Source organism: Ambystoma mexicanum, chromosome 2p (assembly GCF_040938575.1).
Source record: "Ambystoma mexicanum isolate Mex_15411 chromosome 2p, UKY_AmexF1_1, whole genome shotgun sequence".
NCBI lineage: Eukaryota > Metazoa > Chordata > Amphibia > Caudata > Ambystomatidae > Ambystoma > Ambystoma mexicanum.
In genome coordinates, this window is record NC_090923.1 from 1,136,130,763 (window position 1) to 1,136,155,105 (window position 24,343).

Consider the following 24,343-nt stretch of genomic DNA (forward strand, 5'->3'; position numbering starts at 1 on the left):
ACTGCAGCTACGAGAACATTTTGCTCCTGGGCCCTTGCCCTGTACCAATGACTTTGGCACAGGCCTATTTACTCTGGTCACATTTGTTAGATCTGCTTTCTCGAGACTGATTCTCCATTCAAACTGTGTGGTGCACCCCTTTCTCATAACTACTCTTTCTTCCCACTGCATAATAATTGTGAAAAGCCATTTTGCTCAGTTTTCATTCAAAGTGTTGCTTATATTGATGCACTGGCTTGTTGTACTGGTTGATGGGAAGTGTTGCTAGGGTGTGTAAGGACCTATTTCTGAATAAATTGTGCTTTCCCTCCCTTGTGAGGAATTATTAGAGGATCCCTTGTGTGTAGTTTTCACTGTGCCGTTTTGCTCAGTTTTCACTCTGGTTCACTTGGTCTACAATTCATATAGGGAGTGTGTATATTTTTCCTTGACTTAATTTAACTTGCTTGATACTTGTGATACTTGAGTTTGATTAGAGGTGTATAAAATAAATATATATTTACTTTTTAACTACAAAGCTTTGGTCAGTGTTTCCTTGTTCCATAGTCTAGTGTGCCTAATGTGTAAACCCCGAATACTGCATCTCCCTCTTGAGATAAGGGACTGCTCAGCCACAGCTACCAACTAAATCTTTGTGGTACAGACTGATACCAAAGGGGATTTATTGCTCTCACCTGTAGTCCTAATCCTGTGTAGTGCTCCCTAAGGGAACTGCACGGGATTAACACCTGTGTCACCTCCACCCTCCGAGGAGATATCTGTGCCCTGGAGGAACGTGCCTCCCCCCTTCCTCGCGTCCAGAGGGGACGTCTCGGGAGAGATGACCAGCATCTGCTTGCCTTCAGGGAGGTGCGCCCTGCGAGTCCGCTGCTATCGAAAGGGATGCTGCCGCCGCCACCACCACCTCAATGGAAGGCAGAGACTTCGACGGGTGTACCTGGGCCTTCACGGTCAGGGCCGGTCCCTTGTCCCGTTTGGCCTTCCCAGCTGTCCCAGACGCCTTGTCCTGCTTGGCCTTCTTAGGGGGAGGGTCGAAGCCCCGGTTCCCCTTTGCCTTCTCCGTCAAGGGCAGTCTGGTCTTGGACTTCTCCTTGGCCGGCTCCGGGGTCACCTTGAGTTTACCCGGATGATCCGATTTCCTCTTGGACGAAGATCCTGAGCATTGGCTGGTGATCGAAGTTGTCAGAGACATTACTCGCCCTGGCCCCGAGGTGCTCGCCGCAACGGCGCTCCCGATGGCAGTGGACTCACAGTGATTGGCCTTTTGTTGGACTCCCGCGGGAAGGGTGCCCTCAAGAGACGTAGAAGCCCGCTCAGCTTGCCCGGATTCGGGAGAGGCATGCTACTGGGACCCACCCAGTGCAAAGGCCTTGGCCTGTAGTCACTTTTTCAGCCGCTTACGCCGATCCTTTAACGCGAGTGTCGAGAGTTCACGGCAAGATGCAATCTTCTTCCTTGTGCATGATGGGTACATGCAGTAAAGGCACTGGGAATTTTTGTCGTCCATGAAAACATTCCGCAAGCCGCAGTCGGTGTAAATCTTGGAGAGGGGGGGGGGGGGACGGGGGGGGGGACTCCTCCTCCGACATGGTCCACGCGGCATAGGCCTGAAGAATCTTCTGGAAGCCTCCACAAAGAAACCTGACGAAAAACCGCCCTGCAAGGGTGCTGAAGAATCAGATTAACGGGGACCCGTTTTTCAGAAGGTAGATCGATGGAGCACCTGTGCTCCATTGACCGAAAAATAGAGTGAAACTCTTCAGAAAAGCGAAAAACGCAGTAAAAGCTCGAGAACTAAGCACGAGGACTCCCAACACTTGAACATGCGGTGAAAATCTGCTGATGGCTGCCAGAGGAGGGGTTTAGGTAGAGGACAGTCATTGGCTAAGAGCAGTATGACCCAGAGCTCAGCGATTGGTTGTTACGAGAAAGCGTTAAGAAATGAAACTGAAACTGATTTTTTCTTTTAACGAGGATTCGCAGCCTGACGGGGAATATTCATGAGCATGTGAATCCATACCAGACCCCATGCCGGAGAAGTCCATTAAAGTATCCAAGAACCGCCGTGGTGTCATTTGCTAGAGAGTGCCGCTGATCTGAAGTTTGCCCATTGCTGCCGCCGACCTTCCACTCGAAGAGGGGGGAATCCCTCTTTTTCCCCCACGACTGAGGCCCAGGAACACAGGATATGCAGACTTCGACAGGAAGAGAAGCCAGCTGGAACCAGGTTTTCTTCTAACCAAAAGGTACTGTAAAACTAAGGGTACTTACCTTTTGTTGTGTAGCCTTGCTAGTTCTCAGTTGAGACTAGTCATGGTTGCTTTTGCCAGCTTGTGGCCCTATAGTGATTTGCTTTTCTTCAAAGACTTCTAAAACATTGTGCAAGACTTTTACTTCCCTGCAAGAAGTGCTTCAGCTCACCTACACTTTTGCTCAACTAACATTGGCGGTCCTGGCTCCCTGAAATACTCTTATCCTCCGACTTCGTGCTTTAACTATCCCTCAACAAAAGTCACACATTATATAACTTGTGGGGCTGGGAAAGGGTGAACTTACTTTGCATTGGAGGTTTCAAAAGTACTTACCTGCTTAAGAATATTTGTTGACCATTGTTTTATTCTCTCATCTCTCTTTTGACACACTGCTCAGTATTGCTCTAAATGTACCAGTGATACATCAATGGGCGCAGTGTCCTAGTCACCTCAGGGTGTAGGAATTGTCTGTGCGCCATCCCAAATAGGTAACTGATTTAAGGAAAGTGTATTTTGAAGTGTATTTTTGTGTTACATTTTTTTGCTCCCTTCTAAAGAAGGCTTAGTCAACTGACTGATATAAATTATGAATTGTCTAATCGGGAAACCTTGTGTGTAAGTGTTTATTTGAATAACTGTCACTGTGAAACTCTGTTACAACCCTCCAGCTCGCAAGTGGACCCTCTTGAGATAAGCCTGGCTGCTCAGTCACTCTACCAACTTGTGTAGTACATGCTTATACCAACGGTTGGTTTAACTATTGCCAAGAGGACCGGGCTTGTGCAGTCGCCCACAGGGTACTGCATACAATCTTGCCTAACAGTGTCCAAGGCACGGGCCATCTGTGTCCGTCTTGATGGCCTGGAGGGATTCATCAACAGCCTTCCCGAAGAGGTTGTCTGTCGAACGGAATGTCCAGGACCCTCGTCTGGATCTCCTGTCTAAAGTTGGTGGCGTTGTACCAGACACGACGAAGGCAAACCATGTTTCCCATCTGGCAGAAACCTGTGTCCGTAATGTCCAGAGCCACAGTGATGGCGTGATCGGACACCACCTCGCCTTCCTGCAAGATAATCAAAGCCTCGACCCATTTTGTCATTGGGGAGGAAATCCAGGAGTGGAGCCATCTTGTATCAAAAGGTCCCGTTCGTATCTGGCCAGACCGTCGTAGCCGCTGCACAGTGGATGACCTTTCTAACCATGGAATCCAATTTCTTCCCCTCATTGTCCGGACGTGCAGATGAAGACTATCAATGCAACGACTTCTTCCTGGCGGCTGCCGAGATCACTGAGTCCGGCGATGGTTGAGACCGCAGACACTTGGGCAGACTCCGGCAACCGGCATTTCTTTTCAAGTTGGTATCTCTTTGCAGAGGCAGGGTTCCTCAGCAGCGCCAGCCCCTCACCCCAGACGTCATCCAGGAGCGGTACCGACAGGATGGTCTTCTTTTCGCCTCCCGGCCCTGGTACATGAAGCCCTCTCTTCCGGAGTGAGCTCCGACACAGGCGATCATGGAATGGAAGAATCCCACTTTGTCCGCCGGAGAAACCCTCAGCGTCGGTGGCATCCCGCCGTCTGTGTCCGTTGTTGCCGTGTCCGTCCCCCGAGGGGCGGGGTCGGGGGGTGAGGGCTGCGACGGTTGAAATGGAGGTGTAAGGTGTCCTCTTAGCTGGTGGTGGTTGCCTCGGTGTAAACGGGGTCACCGCTGGTGGCATCCGCTTCTGAATCTCCGACCGCAGCGTGTGGAGGGTTGAGAGGATATTCGGCAACAGGTCTCTAGGAGGCACCTAGGGAACAGGGTCGCTGGGCTGAGCGCCCATGTCATCACCCTCCTCTGGGATGGTGTGGACAGAAAGTATCTCCTCCTCGTCGGACTAAGAAATGTCCGTGACCCGGAGTTCCTCTCCTTCCCACCCCCCCTTTGTCGGGTCCTGAGGGGGTCGGTCTCAGGCTAAGTTCTGGCATCCTCTTCCCCGGAGTCGTCTCCACCGGCTTGGATGAAGCCTCCCGCCTGGGAGGAAGAGTCACTCTGTGTCAAAGGTCTGTCAAAGGTTACTGAAGCAGTTGGATCCTGCAGGAGTGAAGCTGGCCCACCAAACCCCCTAAACCTGCCTGCTCAACAATCCTTATTCTATTTAACTATTGGCCAGGCAAACCCAAGGGGAAAGGGGAATGGAGAAAAAAAACAAAAGACAAGAACTCCCACTGCAGGTACTTCAGACCGTCTTCTCTGGATGGCTTTTAAATCAGTTGAGTTCCTAAAAGGAAAATACAACCTTAAATAAAGTTATATTATTTCTTTCTGACTATCTCTCTCTCAATTTAATATTTTTCTATTACCTGTTGCCTAAGCTAGATTTGCAGTTAGGCTGCTTCAAAGAATGCTGTTGCTACTTGAAATGCTCTGTATGAACTTCTCTTCTGTGTATATCTTCTTTCTTTTCTAAACTGTGATTTTAACAAAAAAATATCCAACAATGTAGTTATTCCTAAAGCTAATGCGTATCTTGCTTCTGTTTATTTTATTACACTAAATAGATATTAATGCATGTCAAATACCTTCTACATCTGATGTGTCTTATGTTCACTGGAATTTCATACACTGCAGGAATTCTTACTGGAGAACTTCCTCAACGCTATATTTCTCTTGAAAAATAATGTACATTTGATCACGCTCTCTCGAAAATCGCAACTGACACGCTTTGTTATCCGAAGCGTTATCTTCCGATGAATGTCTTTGAAGAAATGCTGTCCGTAACTCTACGCGACGCATTCAAAAATAAATCCAAGATGGCCGCGACGCTAACGCTACGCCGTAAGGTCCTTTATTCTAACCGCGCTTCAAAAAATACGATTGACGCTATACGCTACGAACTTAAACATTGAACGATAATTAGAGGGTTAGAAAACAAGAATTAGAATTAGTAACTCGGCGAAATTGATCCGCGCGCCTAGTTAATGTCAATAAACCCTTTAACTTAGCTTAACTTATTTTTCTATTATATTTAACGAATAGTCTTTACTTTTCATAAATTTACACTGCATAAAAGAAGTCTACAATCGTCTTCAGATTTAAAGTCTTAGAGTTTTCTTCCTTTTAAACAAAAATACACTTAGCTTAGTACTTCTTCTTTAAAGGCTTCAGCTGCCCAGCAAACATGTTCTGGTGGAAATCTTCAACGTTAGATTTCTTGAACTTCTTTCTTGCCTCTTTGCTTTAAAAATTAGATTTAACAACAAAAGATTCTATACTTGTAAATTGTAACTAATACTTAAATTTACTGGAGCTAAAAATTATATGACCTAACCAGATGAAAAACTTTAATGAAAGGCAGTTAAGAATTGTCAGGAACATTCTAAATGTCTACACAATGCTGCCTGCAGTAGAATAAACTATCACTGCTGGGAAAGTGTTCCACCATCTTGGCTTGGGAGTGTTTCATCTTTCTACATGAAAGTGAGTTGAGGAAATATGAACAAACAAAAAAAAAAAAGAAAAAGGAAAAGGAAATGTGTTACTAGCTAAACAGGATTCATTAAATACTTCAACAACCTCCCTTTCTAACTTTCTTGGAATAGCATTTGAAACACCCTATTCTCCAAGGAACCATGCCAATGTGAGATATAAAATGTGAGGTCCTGACACTCTGGCTGCCATCGGGGTACCTTGGACCGGGTCAGCCCCTTTCGCCTTACAGAGGGCGGCAGCAATCACCTCGATGGAAGAGTACGTTTTGGCCTGGATCACCTGGGCCTTGACAGGCAGGTTGGCCACCTTGTCCTGTTTGGCCTTCTCCGGTTTCTCCCGCAGCTTTCCTGGGGTAGCGGACTTCCTCTTGGAGGAAGAGCTGGAGCGGTGGTTGGAGATCGAGGCATACTATGAAGGTGCTCTGACAGATGTGGGACCCGCTTGGCAGAGACCCCGGAAGGATAAGCAATTGAGCATACGGGCTCAACTGAACCGAAAACACTTCTCCTACCAAAAAACGTGACAATACGCAGAAAGCGCGAAGAGCGAAACGCAAGGACTCCCAACACTTGAACGTGCAGTAAAAATCTGAAGATGGCTGCCAGAGGAGGGGCTTAGGTAGAGGGCAGTCATTGGCAGAGGCCAGTATGACCCAGTGTTCAGCGATTGGTTTATAGGAGAAAGACAGTTTAGAAACCAAAATTGAAACAGTTTTTTCTTTCACTGAAGACACCCAGCCTGACCACCGGGAATATTCATGAGCATGTAAATCGATGCCAGACCCCATGCTGGAGAACTGTCTTGTGGGTATTTGTTAGGCATGTTCCGTACAAATCCCGTTATTAGCCAGTCAATCGCTGTAATGATCAACTGGAATAGACTGCCTGCGCAGGTGAGCATCTACTACCGCCAGTACCTTCGTGAACATCCGTGGAGCTTAGGCAATGCCGAAAAGAAGAACCTTGCACTGATGGGTGTCCTCCATCATGAACCGTAGGTACTTTTTTTGGGTGCAAGGAAGTACACTGAATAAATACCCTTGTTTGCCCGGTGCATGGGGACGACTTCTATGGCGCCCTTTTCCAGAAGGATCAGCACCTCTTCCAACAGGATTTGCAGATGTGCTGGTGATGATCGTCTGCTCTTTGGTGGGTGGTGGCCGGTGGAACTCTATGCAGTAACCGTGGGTGACTGTCCTCAACACCCACTGGTCTGATGTGACCCCCAATCTCCCCTCGCATGCGTGGATGAATTATGACAAGTGTCCTCTGACCAGAGAGGCCTGGGAGGGGACCCAAACCGGTGAGTCACTGAGGTGGAGGCCGGGGAGCCCCTTGGAGTGAGTTCTTACCTCTATGTTGACCTCTCTACTGGTACTGGCTGTTACCAGACGAGCCTTGGCCTGAGGACCATGGTGTACTTACAGCGCCATATTGATTATGGGGAGACCGGGAGACCGATTGACCACAAAATGAACAGTGAGAATTTGAGCCTCCTCGCTGGTGGCCTTCAACTTCAGCATCTCACACTCTTTCTTATACACCAGGGCGTCATAGACCGCATTGCCAAATAAGGACCAAGTTACTTACGTAACTGTTCTCCAGCATGGGTCTGGCATGGATTCACAAGCTCATGACTACTCCCCGGCCTCAGGCTGGGAATCTTCGGTAAAGAAAAAACAAACTTTCGTTTATAAACAGTCTTCCTCCTATAAACCAATCACTGAGCTATGGGTCATACTGACCCACAGCCATGACTGCCCTCTCCCAAAGCCCCTCCTCAGGCAGCAATCTTCAGATTTGGTAGCACGTAAAGTGGCAGTAGCACCAAGAGAAGAGCCGCAGAGGGGCAGGCGGGAGGGTTGTCATGTGAATCCATGCCAGACCTATGCTGGGGAACAACAGTTACAGGTAAGTAACTTGTTCCTGCTACAGCATGGCGTCTGGCAAGGATTCAAATGCTCATGAATAAAGAATAAACAGCAGTACATAATTACACAACCACAGGAGGTGGCAAGGCTCAGAAGCAATCAAGCAAACGGGTTGCGCAGCACTGCTTGGCCGTCTCTGGATTCCTCCCTGGAATCCCTGTCGACGCAGTAGAATTTTGCGAAGGTGTGCATTGACCTCCACGTAGCAGCCCTGTAAATGTCCAGCAGGGGCACACCAGACAGGAACCCCGTCGTCGCATCGATTGCTCTGGTAGAATGGGCTCTCGGATGGCCAGGAAGCGGTCGGTTTGCCAACTGTTGACAATGAGTGATGCAGCCAGAGAGCCACCATAGACAAGGCCTTCCCGTGGTCCACAGGACCAAAGTTCACAAAAAAAGCTGAGACGTCTTCTGGAATCGCTTCTTGCGGGCCACATAAAACTAGCTCTCGAGCCACATCTAGCAAGTGCAAAGTCCTTTCAGTTGGCGACAAAGGCATCAAAAAAAAAAAAAAATAAGACAGGCAACACACCAAGGGTTTGTTGAGATGAAATTCCGATGGGACCTTGAGCATGAAGGAGGGGTGCATCCGCAGCACCACCCTCGCCTCGTGGAAAGTCAAATCAGGCTGCTTGCAGGGCAGGGCCTGGATCTCACCTACTCTTCTGGCAGAGGTGATGGCCACGAGGAAAGCTGTTTTCCAAGACAGAAACCCTTGAGGGTAGTCCTTACCACGCTGAGTTCCCACGCAGGGGCTGGGGCCTACAACGTAGGGAACGAACGGAACAGTCCCTTGATGAACTCTTTGGCTAAACGGTGTGACCATAGGGAAGACCGCCCTGGAGATCGGGTGTAGCGGGAGATAGCCGCCAGATGCACCTTGATGGAGGCGTGCACCAGCCCAGATTTAGCCAATGACAACAAGTACGGAAGGACTTGGGGGCAGTGACCCTCAGAGGGTTAATCTTCTGCGACCAGCACGGCTAGACAACGTTTGTATGCAGTACCCTTTGGGACCACTACACAGCTAGGACTACAGGTGTAAGCAAAACCAACCTTTGGTACAAGTCTGTACTACACAGTTTTTGGTAGCTGAGGTGAGCAGCCAGGCTCATCTCAAGAGGGAATGTGAGCTGTAATGATGTTACACAGAGGTCGACAATCACACATGTTCAAATAAACTCTTACACTCAAGGTTTCTTTGTTAAATACTTATTAATTTAACTGTCAGTTATAAAACATTCATAAGAAGGAGGCAATATAATCACACACATATATATTTCAGTACTGTACACTATTCAGAATTCTTTGAAGGAGGAGCAAAAAGGCATAGGTTATCAGAACATAGAAAGAATACAGTTATTTCTTAGGCAGTGCAGATATTTAGAGTTCACCTGAGGAGTTAATTCATTTCAATAGGCTTGGCTAAAGACTTGGATAGGATAAAGCAGTTCTGGTAGATAAACGGAAAAGTCTCTGCAACAGTTCTTAGGAATAGTTTGTAGAAAGAAGAATCATATGTTGGTCACAAGCTGATTAGGCCTGCGAGTTGGGAAAGTTTCAAGCACTTCACTGTAAGAGGCGTGTACTCTGTCTGGTTTTACAGTACCTTTACAACTGAATAAAAAGATGCAGCTGGTGACTTCTGTTCCTGGCAGTTGTCGTGGGGACAAAAGGAGGACGTAGGGGGGACTCCTGCACTGCACTTGGATTAATCAAAAAGCTGGCAACTGGCAAATCTTCAATTCCGGTAGCTGTAGTCAAGCACACAAACTGGTGTCCCTCTCCCTGGTTATTCGGTTTCCTGCAGCACTCTGAGGAAAATAGAACCAGCTCCGAGAATGGTATCCAGGTGGGTTAGTGTCGAGTTGATTGGTCCCACCAACTCAAAGGGAGAAGTCGTCCTTGCAGGGCTTCTCTGTCGAGATGAACTTAGTGATTCAGACCTGCAGCAGGGCTACCGGGCAAACCAACGGTCCAGGAGTTGCAGCAGGAGTCCTCTTAAAGCTAGTCTTCGGTTCTTTAGTTCCAGTGGTCTACTCTTCAAGAGACTCGCCTTTTATCCAGTTTCCTCCCATTCATTCCAGCCTAGCTGACACTCCTTGCTGGACAGTCAGCCAACCAGTCACGCCAGAGTGCATTTGGGTCTCCTAGGAGACTACGTACAGGGAGTTTCGGACACCTCCCTCACTTCCTGCCCACCCCAGACACTCAGGCGCCAGAGGCGGTCTTCAGTCCTGAAGCCCGCCAAAGGCGAATAAACAAAGGAATCAAACCTGGTTTGGCGAGCAGAGCAAAACTCTAGGGAGGACCTTTCCACAAAGAAACAGTGAAAAAAGAAAACCAGGACCTGTTTTTACAGAGTGGGCTCAGGCGGCATCTTGAAAAACATGGCTCCCGCAATTTAACGCTACCGAAGTTCGCGGTCAGGAAAAATCATGGAAGTTTGTTGTAACTCACTGCCACCAGCCATTTCGATAGGAAAGGGTAGCATTTGACTGCTACATGAGTATCTAGACACAGGGTATACTAAGTAACCCCTTCAGCACTCTATTGTAAGTTAGGGCATGCTGGGTCTAGGAATTTAAAAAAAGACTAGTAAAGTCAATTTCACTTTTTTTACTCTGGGAAACAGTTTATCCCAGAGAAGGTAAACCTTGGGAAAGCCTGAAAAGGTTTCCCTGTGCCAGGGGGCTGAGGGGGCTGTGTGACACGTGAAAGGATGATGCCTATGGAGTGGTCTAAAACGCCATAACCAAAGAAAACACAAGAGTAAAACACATTTCAAAACACATGAGAGTGGGAAAAGGAACAAGTTACTTACTAACTGTTCCCCAGCATGGGTCTGGCATGAATTTACATGCTCATGAATATTCCCCTTCAGGTTGGGAATCATCAATAAAGAAAACATCAGTTTCGTTTCTGAACTGTCTTTCTCCTAATAACCAATCACTGATCTATGGGTCATACTGCCCCCAGCCAATGACTGCCCTCTACCTAAGCCCCTCCCCTCTGGCACCCATCTTCAGATTTGGTAGCATGTAAAGTCGCAGTAGGACCAAGAGAAGAGCCGCAGAGGTAGGCGGGAGGGTTCGCTTGTGAATCCATGCCAGACCCATGCTGCAGAACAACAGTTACAGGTAAGTAACTTTTAACTTCTCAGCATGGGGTCTGGCATGGATTCACATGCTCATGAATAAAGAATACATAGCAGTACACACATGCACAACGACGGGAGGTGGCAAGGCTCAACATTAAGTATCTATTACCTCCTCACCAGGCTCACCTTCAAGCGAACAGGTTGCGCAGCCATGCTTGGCCGACTCTGGACTCCTCCCTAGAATCCCGGTTGACGCAGTAGAATCTCGTGAAGGTGTGCGTCAACCTCCACGTAGCAGCCCTGCAGATGTCCAGTAGGGGCACACCAGACCGGAACGCCGTAGTTGCAGCAATCGCTCTGGCCGAATGGGCTCTCGGACAGGCAGGCAACGGTTGGTTTGCCGACCGATGACAATGGTGATGCAGCCGGAGAGCCACCTGGAAACGCCGTCTTCCACGATAGGAATTTCAGAGGCACTGAATGCAGAGGCTCGTACGAATGACCCATGAGCCTAGCTCGCACCACATTGAGTGCCCACGTGTCATGAGCACTGCTCCCGAGAAGCCAAGTGAAGCCCAGCATCCCCGGAAGCAGGCTCACGACCCTCGTCCCCGGCTCCAGCAAACCCCTATTGGGGCCCTTTGGACCATGTCCTGGCCAGGCTCATAAGGAACCTCAGTCCCAGCACCGGGCTCATAATTCTTGCAAAGGTGCTTGGGTGGACCTACCTGTAGCAGACCATGCTGCATACTCACCTTTGCAAATGCTGGCAGGATGAAGTCCCCAGCCTTCTGCTGGGAGGAACTATTCCCTGAACTGGGACTACTTTCTTACATGGGTGGGGCTGGTGCCACTCCTTAGCTCTGGAACACAGGAACTCTTACCTGGGCGAGGCTGAGGAAGAAGACACCCAATCACTCCAACACTATTTAAACCACACCCGATTGGGAAAACGTGCTTTGCGTTATTCTGCATCTGCAGCAGGACGCTCACCGAGTCAGCTCCAGCATTCCAGTGACATCTCCAGCTTCAGCTCAGCAACCTGTGGAAGAAAGACACGAGAACTATACTTACCATCCAGGAATCCAGACACCGGCAGAACCTGCAAGCAAAAGAAACATAAGGTTAGCAAGTTGCAACACGTTCTCAGCCGCGCTCGCTTACCTGATCCATCTGTGCTTTCACGGATTCTTCGCGGCCTTCTCTTCAGCGGCCTAACGGCACCTGTAAAGACAAAGAACATTGTTAAGTAGGAATCGGGTGAAGGCGGCCGCATTTACTTTTCTTACCTGCTTTTGTGCGCGTATTACGATCTCTTCAACCGCAGCAGCCCGGCAACTGAAAACAAGAAAAGACATTATTTAAGTGCCATTAAAGACTGCAAGAAAGCCTAATACTTACGTGTTTCTTCACGTGCAACGGCAACGGACGAACAACGCCCGCAACATCTCAAGACCTGAAAACAGAAAACAAGGGACATTATTGAGATGTCATTGAAATTCCCATACCTTACCCTGCAAGCCAGACGGTCAATAAGAGGAAGCCCAGTACAGCGAGTCATCCGAGCTCTACGCTTCTCAATTGAAGAGACTATAACAGTTCAGCCGGGACCAGCGCCTCCGTGGGAATCAGGTGAGCGTTACACCACGCCGGGGCCTGAGCCTTCACCGGCGGGAACGAGCGGAAAAGTCCTTTCATGAACTCCTTAACCAGGCGATGCGACCACAGCGATGACCGCTACCGAGTTCTGGTATATCAGGAGATAGCCGTCAGATGAATTTTGATGGAAGGGTGTGCCAGCCCCGCGTTGGCCAGCGACAGCAAGTACAGTAGCACTTGAGGGGCCGTAATCCGTAGAGGGTTTATCTTCTGTGCACGGCACCAGATGGTGAACCTCTTCCATTTATGTCCATAGCTCTCGAGTCGAAGAAGCCCTGGCCTTTGCAAGCACCTCCTTGCAGTCAGTCGGGATCTCATACCCTCCAAACTCTAGTGCTGCAGGAGCCAGTCCTGCAGGTTCAGCGACCCTGGGTCTTGGTGCAGAATTGCGCCTCCTTCCCTGACGAGAAGATCTGCATCTGCCAGAAGCTTGACTGGAGGGGACACCGACATGTCCAGAAGGTCCGGGAACCAGATCTGCCTTGGCCACACCAGTGCGACGAGGATCATTCTGCACCGGGACCGTCTGAGTTGACTGATGAGTCGCAGAAGTAACAGTCTGGTGCCCCCCTGCTTCCGAATGTAGAACACTGTGGTGGTGTTGTCGGTGAAGACCCGCACCACCTTGCTCTTGAGGGACGGGAGGAATGATCCGAGGGCCCAAAACACGGCCCAGAGTTCCAGAACGTTGATGTGCAATGACTTCTCCTCCGGTAGCCAAAGGCCTCTTGCATGTAGATCTCCGGTGTGTGCGCCCCATCCCTCCAGGGAGGCGTCCGTCGTCACCGTCTCCTGATGTGCTGGGGTCAGAAAGTGTGTACCTGCCGCTAGATGCGTGCGGTTGCCCCACCACCGAATCGCTCGACTGAATGTCTCGTTGAGGACGATCTGGTCCTCGAAGCTTCCCAACACTTGTATCCAACGGGCGTCGAGGAACTTCTGCAGCAGCCTCATCCGCAGCCTGCACAGCCGAATGAGGTAGATGCATGACATCATGCCAAGCAGGGACTTGATGGACCTCGCCCTGGCAACTTCCATGGCCAACAGCCGTTGTACCTTGCCCTGGATGGCTTTTATCCTGTCCTCAGACGGTGAGGCCAGGCGCACCACTGTGTTGAGCCTGGACCCCAGGAACCGAGTGCCCTGCAATGGCACCAAGCAGGACTTTGCATAGTTTATCGAGAACCCCAGTCCCGTGAGCAGGCGGAAGGTCCTCGCTGCGTGTTCGACAGCGAGTTCCCTCGATTTCGCCCGGATGAGCCAATCTTCCAGATAGGGGTAGACGTGGACCCCATGCAGGCGCAGATGCACCACCACCGGTGCCAGGCATTTGAAGGCCATTGGAGTAGACTTCAAACCAAAGGGAAGGGCTTTGAATTGATAGTGCTGTCCTTGGACCACAAAGCGCAGGAGCCATCGATGCCCCCGTTGGATGGGGATGTGGAAATAAGCATCCTCCAAGTCCAGTGACGACAGGTAATCTCCTTCCTCCAGCTCCCAGCACGTGCTGAAGGGTGACCATCCGGAACTTCTGGGACTTGATGCATTTGCTGAGGCGGTGGAGCTCTAGAATGGGCTGCCAACCGCCGGTCTTCTTTCGGACGAGGAAGTACCGCGAGTTTACTCCAGAACCCTGCAGCCTCTTCAGGACGAGTTCTATCGCGCCCTTTTTCAGCATTGCTCGTACCTCTAGAAGCAGTTGCAGAACGTGGTTTTCTTTACTGGCCACAGGTGGAAAATGGGGACACTTTCTTTGGAACTCAAGAGTGTGTCCGTGGGCCGGGGCATCCCAGCACCCAACGGTCAGTGGGGATAGATTTCCACATGCCGACGAAGTTCGCCAGCCGGCCTCCCACTGGGGTGCTCGTGTGGGGGCCCAACATCACAGCCGGTTCAGTCCAAGGCCGCACCACCATGGGCCCCTTGGCGACAACGATTTCCTCTGGCTTTGCTGCGGTACGGGGAAAAGCTGCCACCTAATCCTTTGGCGGCACCTTGTGACTTGCCTCCGGAAGCCTGAAAGGACGGCCTTCGCGGTGTCTGCCTCAATGGCCTGCAGCGACTCGTCCACTGTCTTGCCGAACAAGTTGTCCCTGTCGAAGGGCATGTCCACTACCCTTGTCTGGACGTCCTGACAGAAGTTTGTGGCCTTGAGCCAACCACGTCAACGAAGGCAAACACTGTTGCTCATCTGGCAGAACCCGGTGTCGGCGATGTCCGTGGCCACCGTGATGGCATGGTCTGAGTTTAAACCACAGCTCCCTGTCGTAGCGGGCCACGATGGCGAGAGCGTTGGCTGCCTTAATGGTCGTCGTCGCCAAGATGACCTGTCCCATGGCGTCTAGCTTCTTTCCCTAACCGTTCGGTGGGGTAGTTGAAGTCGATGCCGCCAAACCTGCAGATTTCTTCCTGGCTGCCGCCGAGACCAGTGTGTCCGGGGACGGCTGCGCTCCGAGACATTCTGGTGCAGACATTTCGGTGCAGAGTCTGGAACCCGGTATTTCTTCTTGTACCGGTCTCTCAGCCCTTCTTCCCAAATGTCGTCCAACAACGGGATCGAGAGCACGGTCTTCCTCTTGGCCTCTCGTTGTTGATAAAGGAATCCCTCCCTTCTCTTTTCGTCAGGGTTGAGCTGAAACAGCTCCGAGGCCCTAGAGATCATAGAGTGGAAGGAGCCGATCTCGTCGGGGGGAGAAGCCCTGGGTACCGGCGACGTGAGATCTGATCCATTGTAGTCGCCGTCTCCTGTACTCGTCGTCGCCATATCCGGCTCCGTCTTGTCCCTCGGCAGAGGGGATGGAGGGATGGTACGGCGAAGGAGGATGGACTCGTCTCCTTTTAGCTGGTGGATCCTCTGAAGGTTCAGGCCTGGATCGCCCGTTGGCGACGTGGGCAACCTTGTCCGTATCTCAGTGCACAGAGCTAGTAGGATGTCCTCCGACCTGTCCGTCGGTGGTGGAGGTGGTTGCGACTGAGCGTTGGAAGTGGCGTCCGGTTCCTCACTGCCCTGCCGTTCCTCGTCAGTTCCCTTGTCTTGTCGCTAGGACCTGGCCTCAACGCCCGTCTTCTCAGGCACTGTTGTCAGGCTTGAAAGCTTATCGTCGGAAGAGAGCTCCGAGTCCAGCTGGGCCACTGCGCCCGCCCCCCTCTTCTCGGCCAGGGGAGACTGTCTCAGGGAGAGGATAGGCATCGTCTTCACAGGAGTCTTCACAATGGGCAGAAAGGACGATTCCCTGCGGGCGGGCAGGGAAACTTCGCCTTGGTGGATGTCTCCTGGGAACCCGTATCCGCGGGCTTCCTAGGGACGCCACCACTCCCTCAATAGACTGCTTCGCCTGGTGAACCTGGGTCTTTACGACCTTGGGCGCGTTTGAGGCCTTCACAGTGCGGGGGGGGGGGGGGGGGGGGAGGAGAGGGGGGGTCGCGGAGGAGGGTCAGCGCCTTGCTCTCCCTTGACTTTCTCCGTCTGAGTCGATCGGGCCTTCTCCAGAACCTTACCCGGGTGATCCGACTTTTCTTCGTTGAGCCGGAGCATTGACTCGTGGTTCTCGGCATCGGCGATGCTGCACCCAGCCTGGCCGCTGCAGAGCCTGTAACATCACTCCCGGTGCCCGAGGACTCGCAGTGCTTTGCCTTCTGTTAGGCCCTCGTCGTGCCCTCAAAAGGTCTTAGAAGACCGCAGCTCACCTGCCGCCGGGTTCTTAGTCTCCAGCCACTTGGCGAGCCACTTGCGACGGGTCCTTCATGGTGCGGGAAGACATGTGCTTGCAGAACGCACAGGCCTCCTCCACGAGTGAGCAGTCCGAATGTAGGCAATAAAGGCACATGGAGTGCCCATCCTCCAGGAAAATGTTCTGTAGCCCGCATCATGGGCAGATCCTGAACAGAGGTGTCGAGTTGCCTTGATTTTCAGCCATGTCCATGTGGTGTAGGCATCCAAGAATCTTCTGGCATCCTCAGAGAAGTGAACTTGGGGCGTAGAAAGTTCCGAAAAACGGGTCCCCGTTAGTAAGTTGATGATCAATGGAGCTTGAGGCTCAATTGACCGAAAAATGGAGCAAAACTCAAAAAATAAAAACGCAAAACGCAGTAGAAGCTCGAGAGCTATAGCACGAGGAATACCAACACTTGAACGTGCGGTACAAATATGAAGATGGCTGCCAGAGGAGGGGCTTAGGTAGAGGGTAGTCATTGGCTGGGGGCAGTATGACCCAGAGATCAGTGATTGGTTGTTAGGAGAAAGGAACTATAAACGAAACTGATTTTTTCTTTACCGAGGATTCCCAGCCTGACGACAGGGAATATTCATGGGCATGTAAATCCATGCCAGACTCCATGCTGGAGAACAATTTCTCAACATTGAGGGTTGATTGTCCTTGTGAGGGATGGTGACAAAGAAGGAGCTTGGTGGTTCTTTATTGAAGTAAAAGAATAGCCGGACTCGTGGGAGGCTTCTCCTTGAGAATATTTTCAACAATGTCACCATCTGGGTCTGTCTCCTGTGTAGCGATCTTTAAAATGGCATTAAACAACATTTGGTCATCCACAGGTGATGACTGCCTTTGTTGAGGTGAAGACGGAGGATCTAGACGAATAATGTCCGGGTCAGGGGTATGTGGGTGAAAGCCAAGGCCCCTGATCTGCTGGCCGACCCTGATCCCAGTCCGGGCCCTGGTCAGCTGTGTCCTGATCAAAAAGATTGTCCTCATAGGTCTTCTCCTGTTCAGAGTAATCAAAGACCTGCTCTTGGTGGACTGGTGTATGAAGGGGGCAGGAGGAGTCCTCCCAAGGTCTCTTGGGAGTGATATAATGTATCTGAGAAATCTATAAATTGGGCCATCCTGTCAATATAATTCTCAAATCTCTGCCTAGTCCACAGGAAAGATGCAGAAGAGTCGGGAGGTGGAAAGGGCTGGTCAGAAGGGGGAGATTTTCTGGATAAAGCATTGGAGAGAGGCTGGGGGGATTCAGAATATCCCTCTCAACGAGAGGGGTGCCCCATGTTCTCCTGTTGCCAAAATAATAGCGCAAGACTCTTGCAGATTTTCGGCGGCTGAATGTTAGGTCTCGACACGTGTGCAGGCGTCGTCGTGGTTGACGATTCCACCAAAGCCTTATGAACTTGCTCGCCCTTTAACGGCAGGTGAGTGACCGTGTGTTTTTTTGGGGGGCCGCCCTTATGAGAGGAAAGCCCAGTTGCATTATGAGAAGACAGTTGCGGAAGGCACGGAACCGCAAGGTTCAGAAGACACGCAAGTTTATGGCGGGCCTGTTGGTGTTACTCGCTTCGTCGATGTGTCCATCGAGGAGGCCTTAGGGGTGGTGTTTGGGCTTAGGTGGTGCATGTGTGCCCTTGTAGCCGGGTGTAACCGAGCCAGTGGCCTGTGTGTCGGGCCGGGCATGTTCCGCTGAAAGGTCTACGGCTTCCAGGTGTTAAGCTCACCTTAGCTGTGCGGGAGTATCTGTATCCTCCGTGCTGTGCTTATTCTTTGGGTCGCCTCCTTAGGGATGACTGCCTCTGGGTGGGGAATCAATAACACAAGGCAATTGTGAGTGCTAGGGGCTTGTGAAGAACTAACCCCTCCCAACCCCCCCCCCTTCTGTGAAGTGAGTGAGTGTGCGCTCACCTTATGTAATGAGGTAGATTAGGTAGTAGGCTCTCCGTCCTGCTCTCTTTTCTCAGCAGGGGCGCAATAGTCCAGCACCATCAGTTACTTCAATGATGGCATCCACGTCCAGGCCTGCTGTGGCATTGGATAGCTGCTTGCTGCGCTTTAGGGCATGTGAAGAGTCCCAATGCTCTTGCTTTCCTTCTTGCTTACTGTCCTTCTTGTGCACTTCTTCTGCCTGTTTGTTGAGTATGCATTCTCGGTTGCTCAATGCTCTTTAGCCTTCTGTTGCCAGTTATGTGCGCTTTTCTTTCGGTTTTGGAAGCCTCTTCCCTCTTGCAGGCTTAGTCTGTTGCACGTTTTCTGCCTTTGCTGATCAGCTGCATGTCCCTTTAAATGCAAAATGTCATCTGCACGCGTTGCCTCTTAACGCATATGTTTTGCTTTTACAGGGTCCGGAGTGCCGGAATGGAGAAGGGCTCGTGTGCTGACCTGGAGGTTGGGAGCTGAAGAGTCGCGGAGTGAAGAGTTGCAGAGTGCCAGGGGCAGAGCCGGAACAACGTGATCAGAAGACTGAAGCCGCCGGCCCGCGGAAATGCTGGGAGCACCTGGGGACGTTGCGGGAGCCAGAAACATGTAAGTGGGAACTCTGAGAAGACTGGAGGGCCAGAGCGGGAATTTAGTGCGCTGCGAGAGGCCCAGATCTCAGTGGCTGCTGCAGATGGCTGAGGAATCACCTGAAACAGTGAGCGCTCAGTTGCCTTTGGGCAATTCAACGCGAAGCGTGGAATCATGCCTGGGTGTGGCTTAAATAGCCAGCCACACCCAGAGACTAGACCGCTGCCCAGGAGTTCCTTCGGGACTGCTATCCCTCCATGTTGGGTGTTTAGCCCAGTGTTGAGCAATGTAGCTGGTGCCAGGCGCGCCATGCCCTGGTCCAGCTGGGTTGTTTCCAGACTCCCCATGTTATGGTGCCTTGTGGAATCCTGTGAGCCCAATGAGAGGGTATGGGGGCACTTGTATGTGATTGGGTTACTGGATTGGTGGAGGCAGGGGTTGTAGGGGTAGAGGTTGTGACACCAGGTTGGAGCCAGGGCTGCCGCTGGAGCGACGGCGCCACCTGGGAATGACTTATTTATTTGGATTTGTATAGCGCACATCTACCCAGGGGCATCGTGGCGCTGAAAGCATTCTTACTTGTTACAGGCAAACATGGTATGGATATAGATACATTGCTGAACATAAATGCATTTTTATATACAGTTGTGCTTATTTATATACAGTTGTGAAAAAACAGTTAGGACGGTGGGGTGGAGTTAGTTAAACAGCGTGGTTTTTAGTAGTCTGCGGAAGACATGGTAAGAGTTTTCGTTCCTAAGCGCTGTGGGGAGTGTGTTCCAGTTTTTGGGTGCTAAGTGTTGGAAGCTAGACCCCCCGGCTTTGCTTCTTTTGAATGTGGGTACGTAGGTCTGGTTGGTCATGTGTGACCTTGTGGGTCTAGTGGATGTGTTAAGGGTGATTCTTTCAGAAAGATAGGGCGGAGCCTTGGCTGAGAGGCATCTGTGGGTGATGGCCATGGATTTAAATAGTATCCGTTCTTTTATTGGTAGCCAGTGGGCTTCTTTCCTGGCTTGGGAGATGTGCTCCCTTTTAGGGATGCTTAGGGCTGCTCTTAGAGCATTGTTTTGTGTGACTTGCATTTTTTTTAAGTTTTGTGCAGACGTGCCCAGGAAGAGAGCATTGCAATAGTCCAATTTAGTACCTACTGTGGCTTTAGCTACGGCCAAGCAGTTTTTGGTGGATAGGAAGGGTTTAATGGCGTTGATTATCTTCGTGGTGAGTGCGGCAGAGGAGGCTATGGCATTGACTTGCCGTGTCATGGAAAGAGTGGAGTCAAGGTATACTCCTAACGTTTTTACTGCAGTAGAGAATGTGATGGTGGAGTTATCTATGTTAAAGGATTTGTACTGCGGTGGGAGTTTGTTCCGTGCGTCCTTTAACGTCTTGGGACGAAAGAGCATGCAGGACTTACAAAAACGCTTGTGATCGAGGTACACACCTATTGCAACAGCAACATGTGTTCTTCCAAGGGAATTTGCCATTACACGACAGCCTCTCCATAGAGGTAGATGGCAGCCAGACCAAATCGGAAAAGAGAAGGGAAAAAGAAATGCATTTTTGAAAAAGAATAAACCCAGGGCCCCACTCCCCCTACTGTAAGGGCCTGGCCGTAGGGCAGAGGCCAGGCGGTCGACAGATGTCGATCAGTACACCAGTCACTCGAGCAATAGTGGATGTCTTCAGCGGCAGGAAGTCCATAAAGCAGTCGTCGAAAAGGAGTAGTCGGGAGACTAGACGACTGTAGGTCGTGGGACAAAGAAACAATATTGAGCAATATTAACTCTTGCAAGCTCTGCATAAGGCGACCAACTAGTTGGGCGGAAAAAACATGAGGGACCTCGACACGGGAGGGTTTTTGGGTACACTACACGGCACATTAGGGATAGTGTTAGTCACGCTCCCACGTCGATGTCCCCTTTTGATCTTCAAAATAAAGATGCAATACTCTGCGATTACCACTAGATGTCAGACTATATTCACAGCATGTGATTCTAAGCAGATTCATAAGCATCAGAAATATATATGGTATAAATATATATTTTTTTTACCCCGGGGCTTTGGGGTAAAAAAATAAAAATCCCCAAGTTGAAATTTTTTGGTGGTTGCAGTACCTTTCTGTTGCTTTATGCTCCTGCTTGTGGGCAGGTTCTCAGCCAACCTTAGTACCAGCCTCATGGGACTTTGTCCCTTCCATTTATGGCCCCGTTTGGTAGGATTTGTTTTATGAAGGTTCAGTTTGTGCACCGCACCTGTCTGAGGATCCCCTTTTCAGACACTCTGGAGGCCCAGCGGCCATTTGCAGCATCTTTGGGCCAAATTCCTTAGTCAGCAGGGTGCTGATGTAGTTCTGTGGAACAAGCATTAGGTGATCATCCAATACGGAACTTCAGGAACTGATTTGGTAAAAAGGTAACTTTCCTGCCAAAGACCCCCTCCCTCCCCCCTTAGTCGCATTACTGGTCTCCCTCTTTCAATTGCCAGCCTAGATAGAAAATCTTTTTACCTGCTGCTACCTTTTCTCTCGGTGGGACTCAGTATGGACTTAAAAAAAAAAACCTTAAAACTAATTTACCCGATACATTGTGGAATGTGCAGTTTACAAAGATGTGCATCTTTTGAGTATTGTTTTTTCTCTGCCTTTACTTCCATAAAGATTTTGTTACAAAATACAGTGTGTGGTCATTCTTTTACTGGGTATTAACGAAAAGCAACTACCTGTTAACCACCCCAACACCTAATATTTCAGCCTGGGCTGCTCTCTCAAGGGGAGGTTGGGGCGGGGTGTACAGGGTCTGAGAAGGAGGCAAAAAAAAGAAAGAAAGAAAAAAAAAAAACAAGGAACAAGATACACAACACCCAGATAAAGTCGAGGTCTGCAATCTTACCCTCATTTGATTTAAGAGACCATCTGTGCCCAGGATGCTGTAGCGCTTCTCTGGATGCTCCCTTACATGTTTACGAACCCAATGGGTCTTCCCTGCTCCGGGGAGGCCAACCATCAACAGCACCTGTGTAGAGGCAAGGGGAAATGTTGAAGGAATATGTAGCAAAGAAAATTAAATTTATTTGGAAAAGTAAGCATGGATTGCACCCAGATGCTCTGTTAGGACAGTATTTCTAAAGTTCACCCCAAGAGACTTTGTAAAACTATACATTGGGCAACGCAGAAACTCCAACTCTTAGTAGAAGGTTGCACCACCTGACATTATGGTAGCAATGACATAGTTGCAAGGCTTAACTTAGGAGGGAGAAGAACAAGTTACTTACCCCGGGTAATGTTCTTTAAACTGGATGGGTCCTCCCACGCATTCATCTTTGATAGTCCATATGCATCTTCAGCAAAATAATTCGGCAGATGCCACGGCACGTTGATGCAGTCGACTCAAAGTCCCTCGTGGGCCTCCGTCCCAAAGAGGTCATCAAAGGCATAAATAGCATGCGCAGCACCCATTGGCTTCAATTCTGTTTTTCATTCTTAAGTAGAACTACCCGCATCAAAACGGTTTTGATCGTATAAGCTTTGATTGAGCAAAAGCTCTAAAAGCATGGGAAATTCTGAGGGGGTAGGCTGGCAGGGCAATGATGAAACGTGGGAAGAACATCTAGTCGAAAGAACGTTACCAGGGGTAAGTAGCTTTTTCTTCAAATGGATTGTTTCCTGCCACGTATTCCTCACCTTTGATAGACTACCAAAGCAGTGTTAGGTTTGGTGGAGGGAGTAAGAATTTTGTTATTAATGGTTTCCATCAACCGAATGGAGGACAGCTTTTCCAAAGCTTCCATCCTGGCTTAGGGTAGAATCAAGGCAGTAATTCTTAGCAAAAGTGTATATTGTGGACCATGTAGCTGCCTCACAAATGTTTTTAATAGGAACACCCCTTTGCAAAGCAGAGGAGGTAGTCATGCCGTAGTGGAATGGGCCCTTAAGCCTTCTGGAGGACCCTTGCCCGGCAGCCTGCAGCATTGTAAAATGGCTAGAATAAGCCATCTGGATAAGGTTTGCTTTGACACAGCCCGACACAGTTTTTGACCCGCATAATCTATGAATAGTTGGTCGTCCAGGCCAAGTTTTGATAACCTTGAAATGTAAAAGCTCAGGGCCCTACGTGGACTGAGTCTGTGAAACCTCTCCTCCTCCTTGCCAGGATGAGATGGAGGGTAGAAAGTGGGTAACAAAATCTTTTGTCCTAAATGAAGGTCTGAAATGACCTTAGGTAAAAATTAAGGCTTAACCCTCAGGATACCCTGTCCTTGTGAAACACTGTAAAAGCAGGTTTTGAGGATAGTGCCTGCAACTCACTCACTCTACGGGCTGAAGTTAGTGCCATCAACAAGATGGTCTTGAAAGTTAGTAACCCTCCCTAGCCAAAATTCTCACTGCACGTATCCTGCCTCACATGCCGGCTGTGGTTCTGCCGGACCAAGCCAGGGTTCATCCCTGGTCATTCTACCCAACATAATCTATGGCGTCTCTTTACTCATGCACAATGTAAACCCAGCTGTGACAAAAGCGGTGGCCGCTCGACGCAGAGAAGGCCTTTGATTCGGATGAATGGCCCTTTCTTTTTGAAGTCTCAGACGATCTGGGTTAGGCTTACCGTATATATACGGTGGGGTAAAATCCTATATACTGCCCCTAGAGCGGCTATATACACCAATTGGGTGACATCCGAACACATCTATCCCTCTCGCGGCACAAGTCAGGACTGTCCTTTCTCCCCAGTCTTATTTGCCCTTGCCATGGAGCCCCTTGCTTGTCATATCCGAGACCTACACGCACAGAGGCGTTAGCCTGGGTGCACACCTCGCCATCGTGTCCTTATACGCAGACGACATACTGCTGTATGTTAAGCACCCGTGGCAGACTCTTACTCCCCTAACACAAGAGGTGCTCAGATTTGGGGAACTGTCGGGGCTCAGAATCAAATTGGACAAAATCCGAAGTGCTTCCCATAACCCATAACGGGCTGATGAGGGCGACGAGTTCCGTTGGTGCCCCCAGAAGATACGATACGGTATTTTAATATCCACCACACAAGAAATCCTGTACAGGGACAACTATCTGCATGTATTGGAGATCCTAGAACAGAAGGTGGAGGCATGGTTACTGCTTCCTATATCTCCGGCGACTCGCATCGCACTAGCGAAGATGGTAATACTCCCTAAACTCCTGTATATATTTAGCAACGTGCCCTGTGGCCCCCTGCACAATACTGGTCCCGGGTCCGGAAGATGATGACAAGGCTGGTCTGGGCCGGAAAACAGCCAAGACTAGTTTACACCACTCTTACAAGGCCTTATGATCGAGGTGGCCTTGAGTACCCAGACATGCATCTTTACCATCTAGCCGCCCAGAAACAATACATTGCGGGGTGGGCTGCCCCAAATCCTGAATCGCCTCACTCCCATTTTGCCAGAGCAATAAGCGTACCGCATGACCTGATGGGCCTCCTATGGGGTACCTGCGAGAGCACTCCCAGGGGTGAGATTCAACCATTGGTTATAACCTGCAGAGCCTGGGATGAGAGAGGCCGTCTGTTAGTCTCCTCCCCATACTATCTACCTACATTTCCAATTTACAACATTGTTGGGACCCAGTTGACTCATGAAAAAATCCTTCAAGGAACACTTTCGGGCAAAGGGGGTGCAGTCCCTGGGCGATGTGGTGCAGGACGCCCAGTTTGTGTCCTGGGAGGGACTTG

The 24,343-nt window shown here is 50.0% G+C and overlaps 1 protein-coding gene across 1 annotated transcript in view; it reads right to left on the reverse strand.

Moving 5' to 3' along the window:
- The window catches only part of HNRNPUL2 (heterogeneous nuclear ribonucleoprotein U like 2), a 225,324-nt gene that overhangs the window by 93,200 nt on the left and 107,781 nt on the right, over window positions 1–24,343 (reverse strand). Inside the window, exon 8 of the mRNA XM_069645200.1 lies at window positions 21,527–21,649. Within this exon, the coding sequence (XP_069501301.1) occupies window positions 21,527–21,649 (123 nt within the window). The remainder of the gene's footprint in view (window positions 1–21,526; window positions 21,650–24,343) is intronic.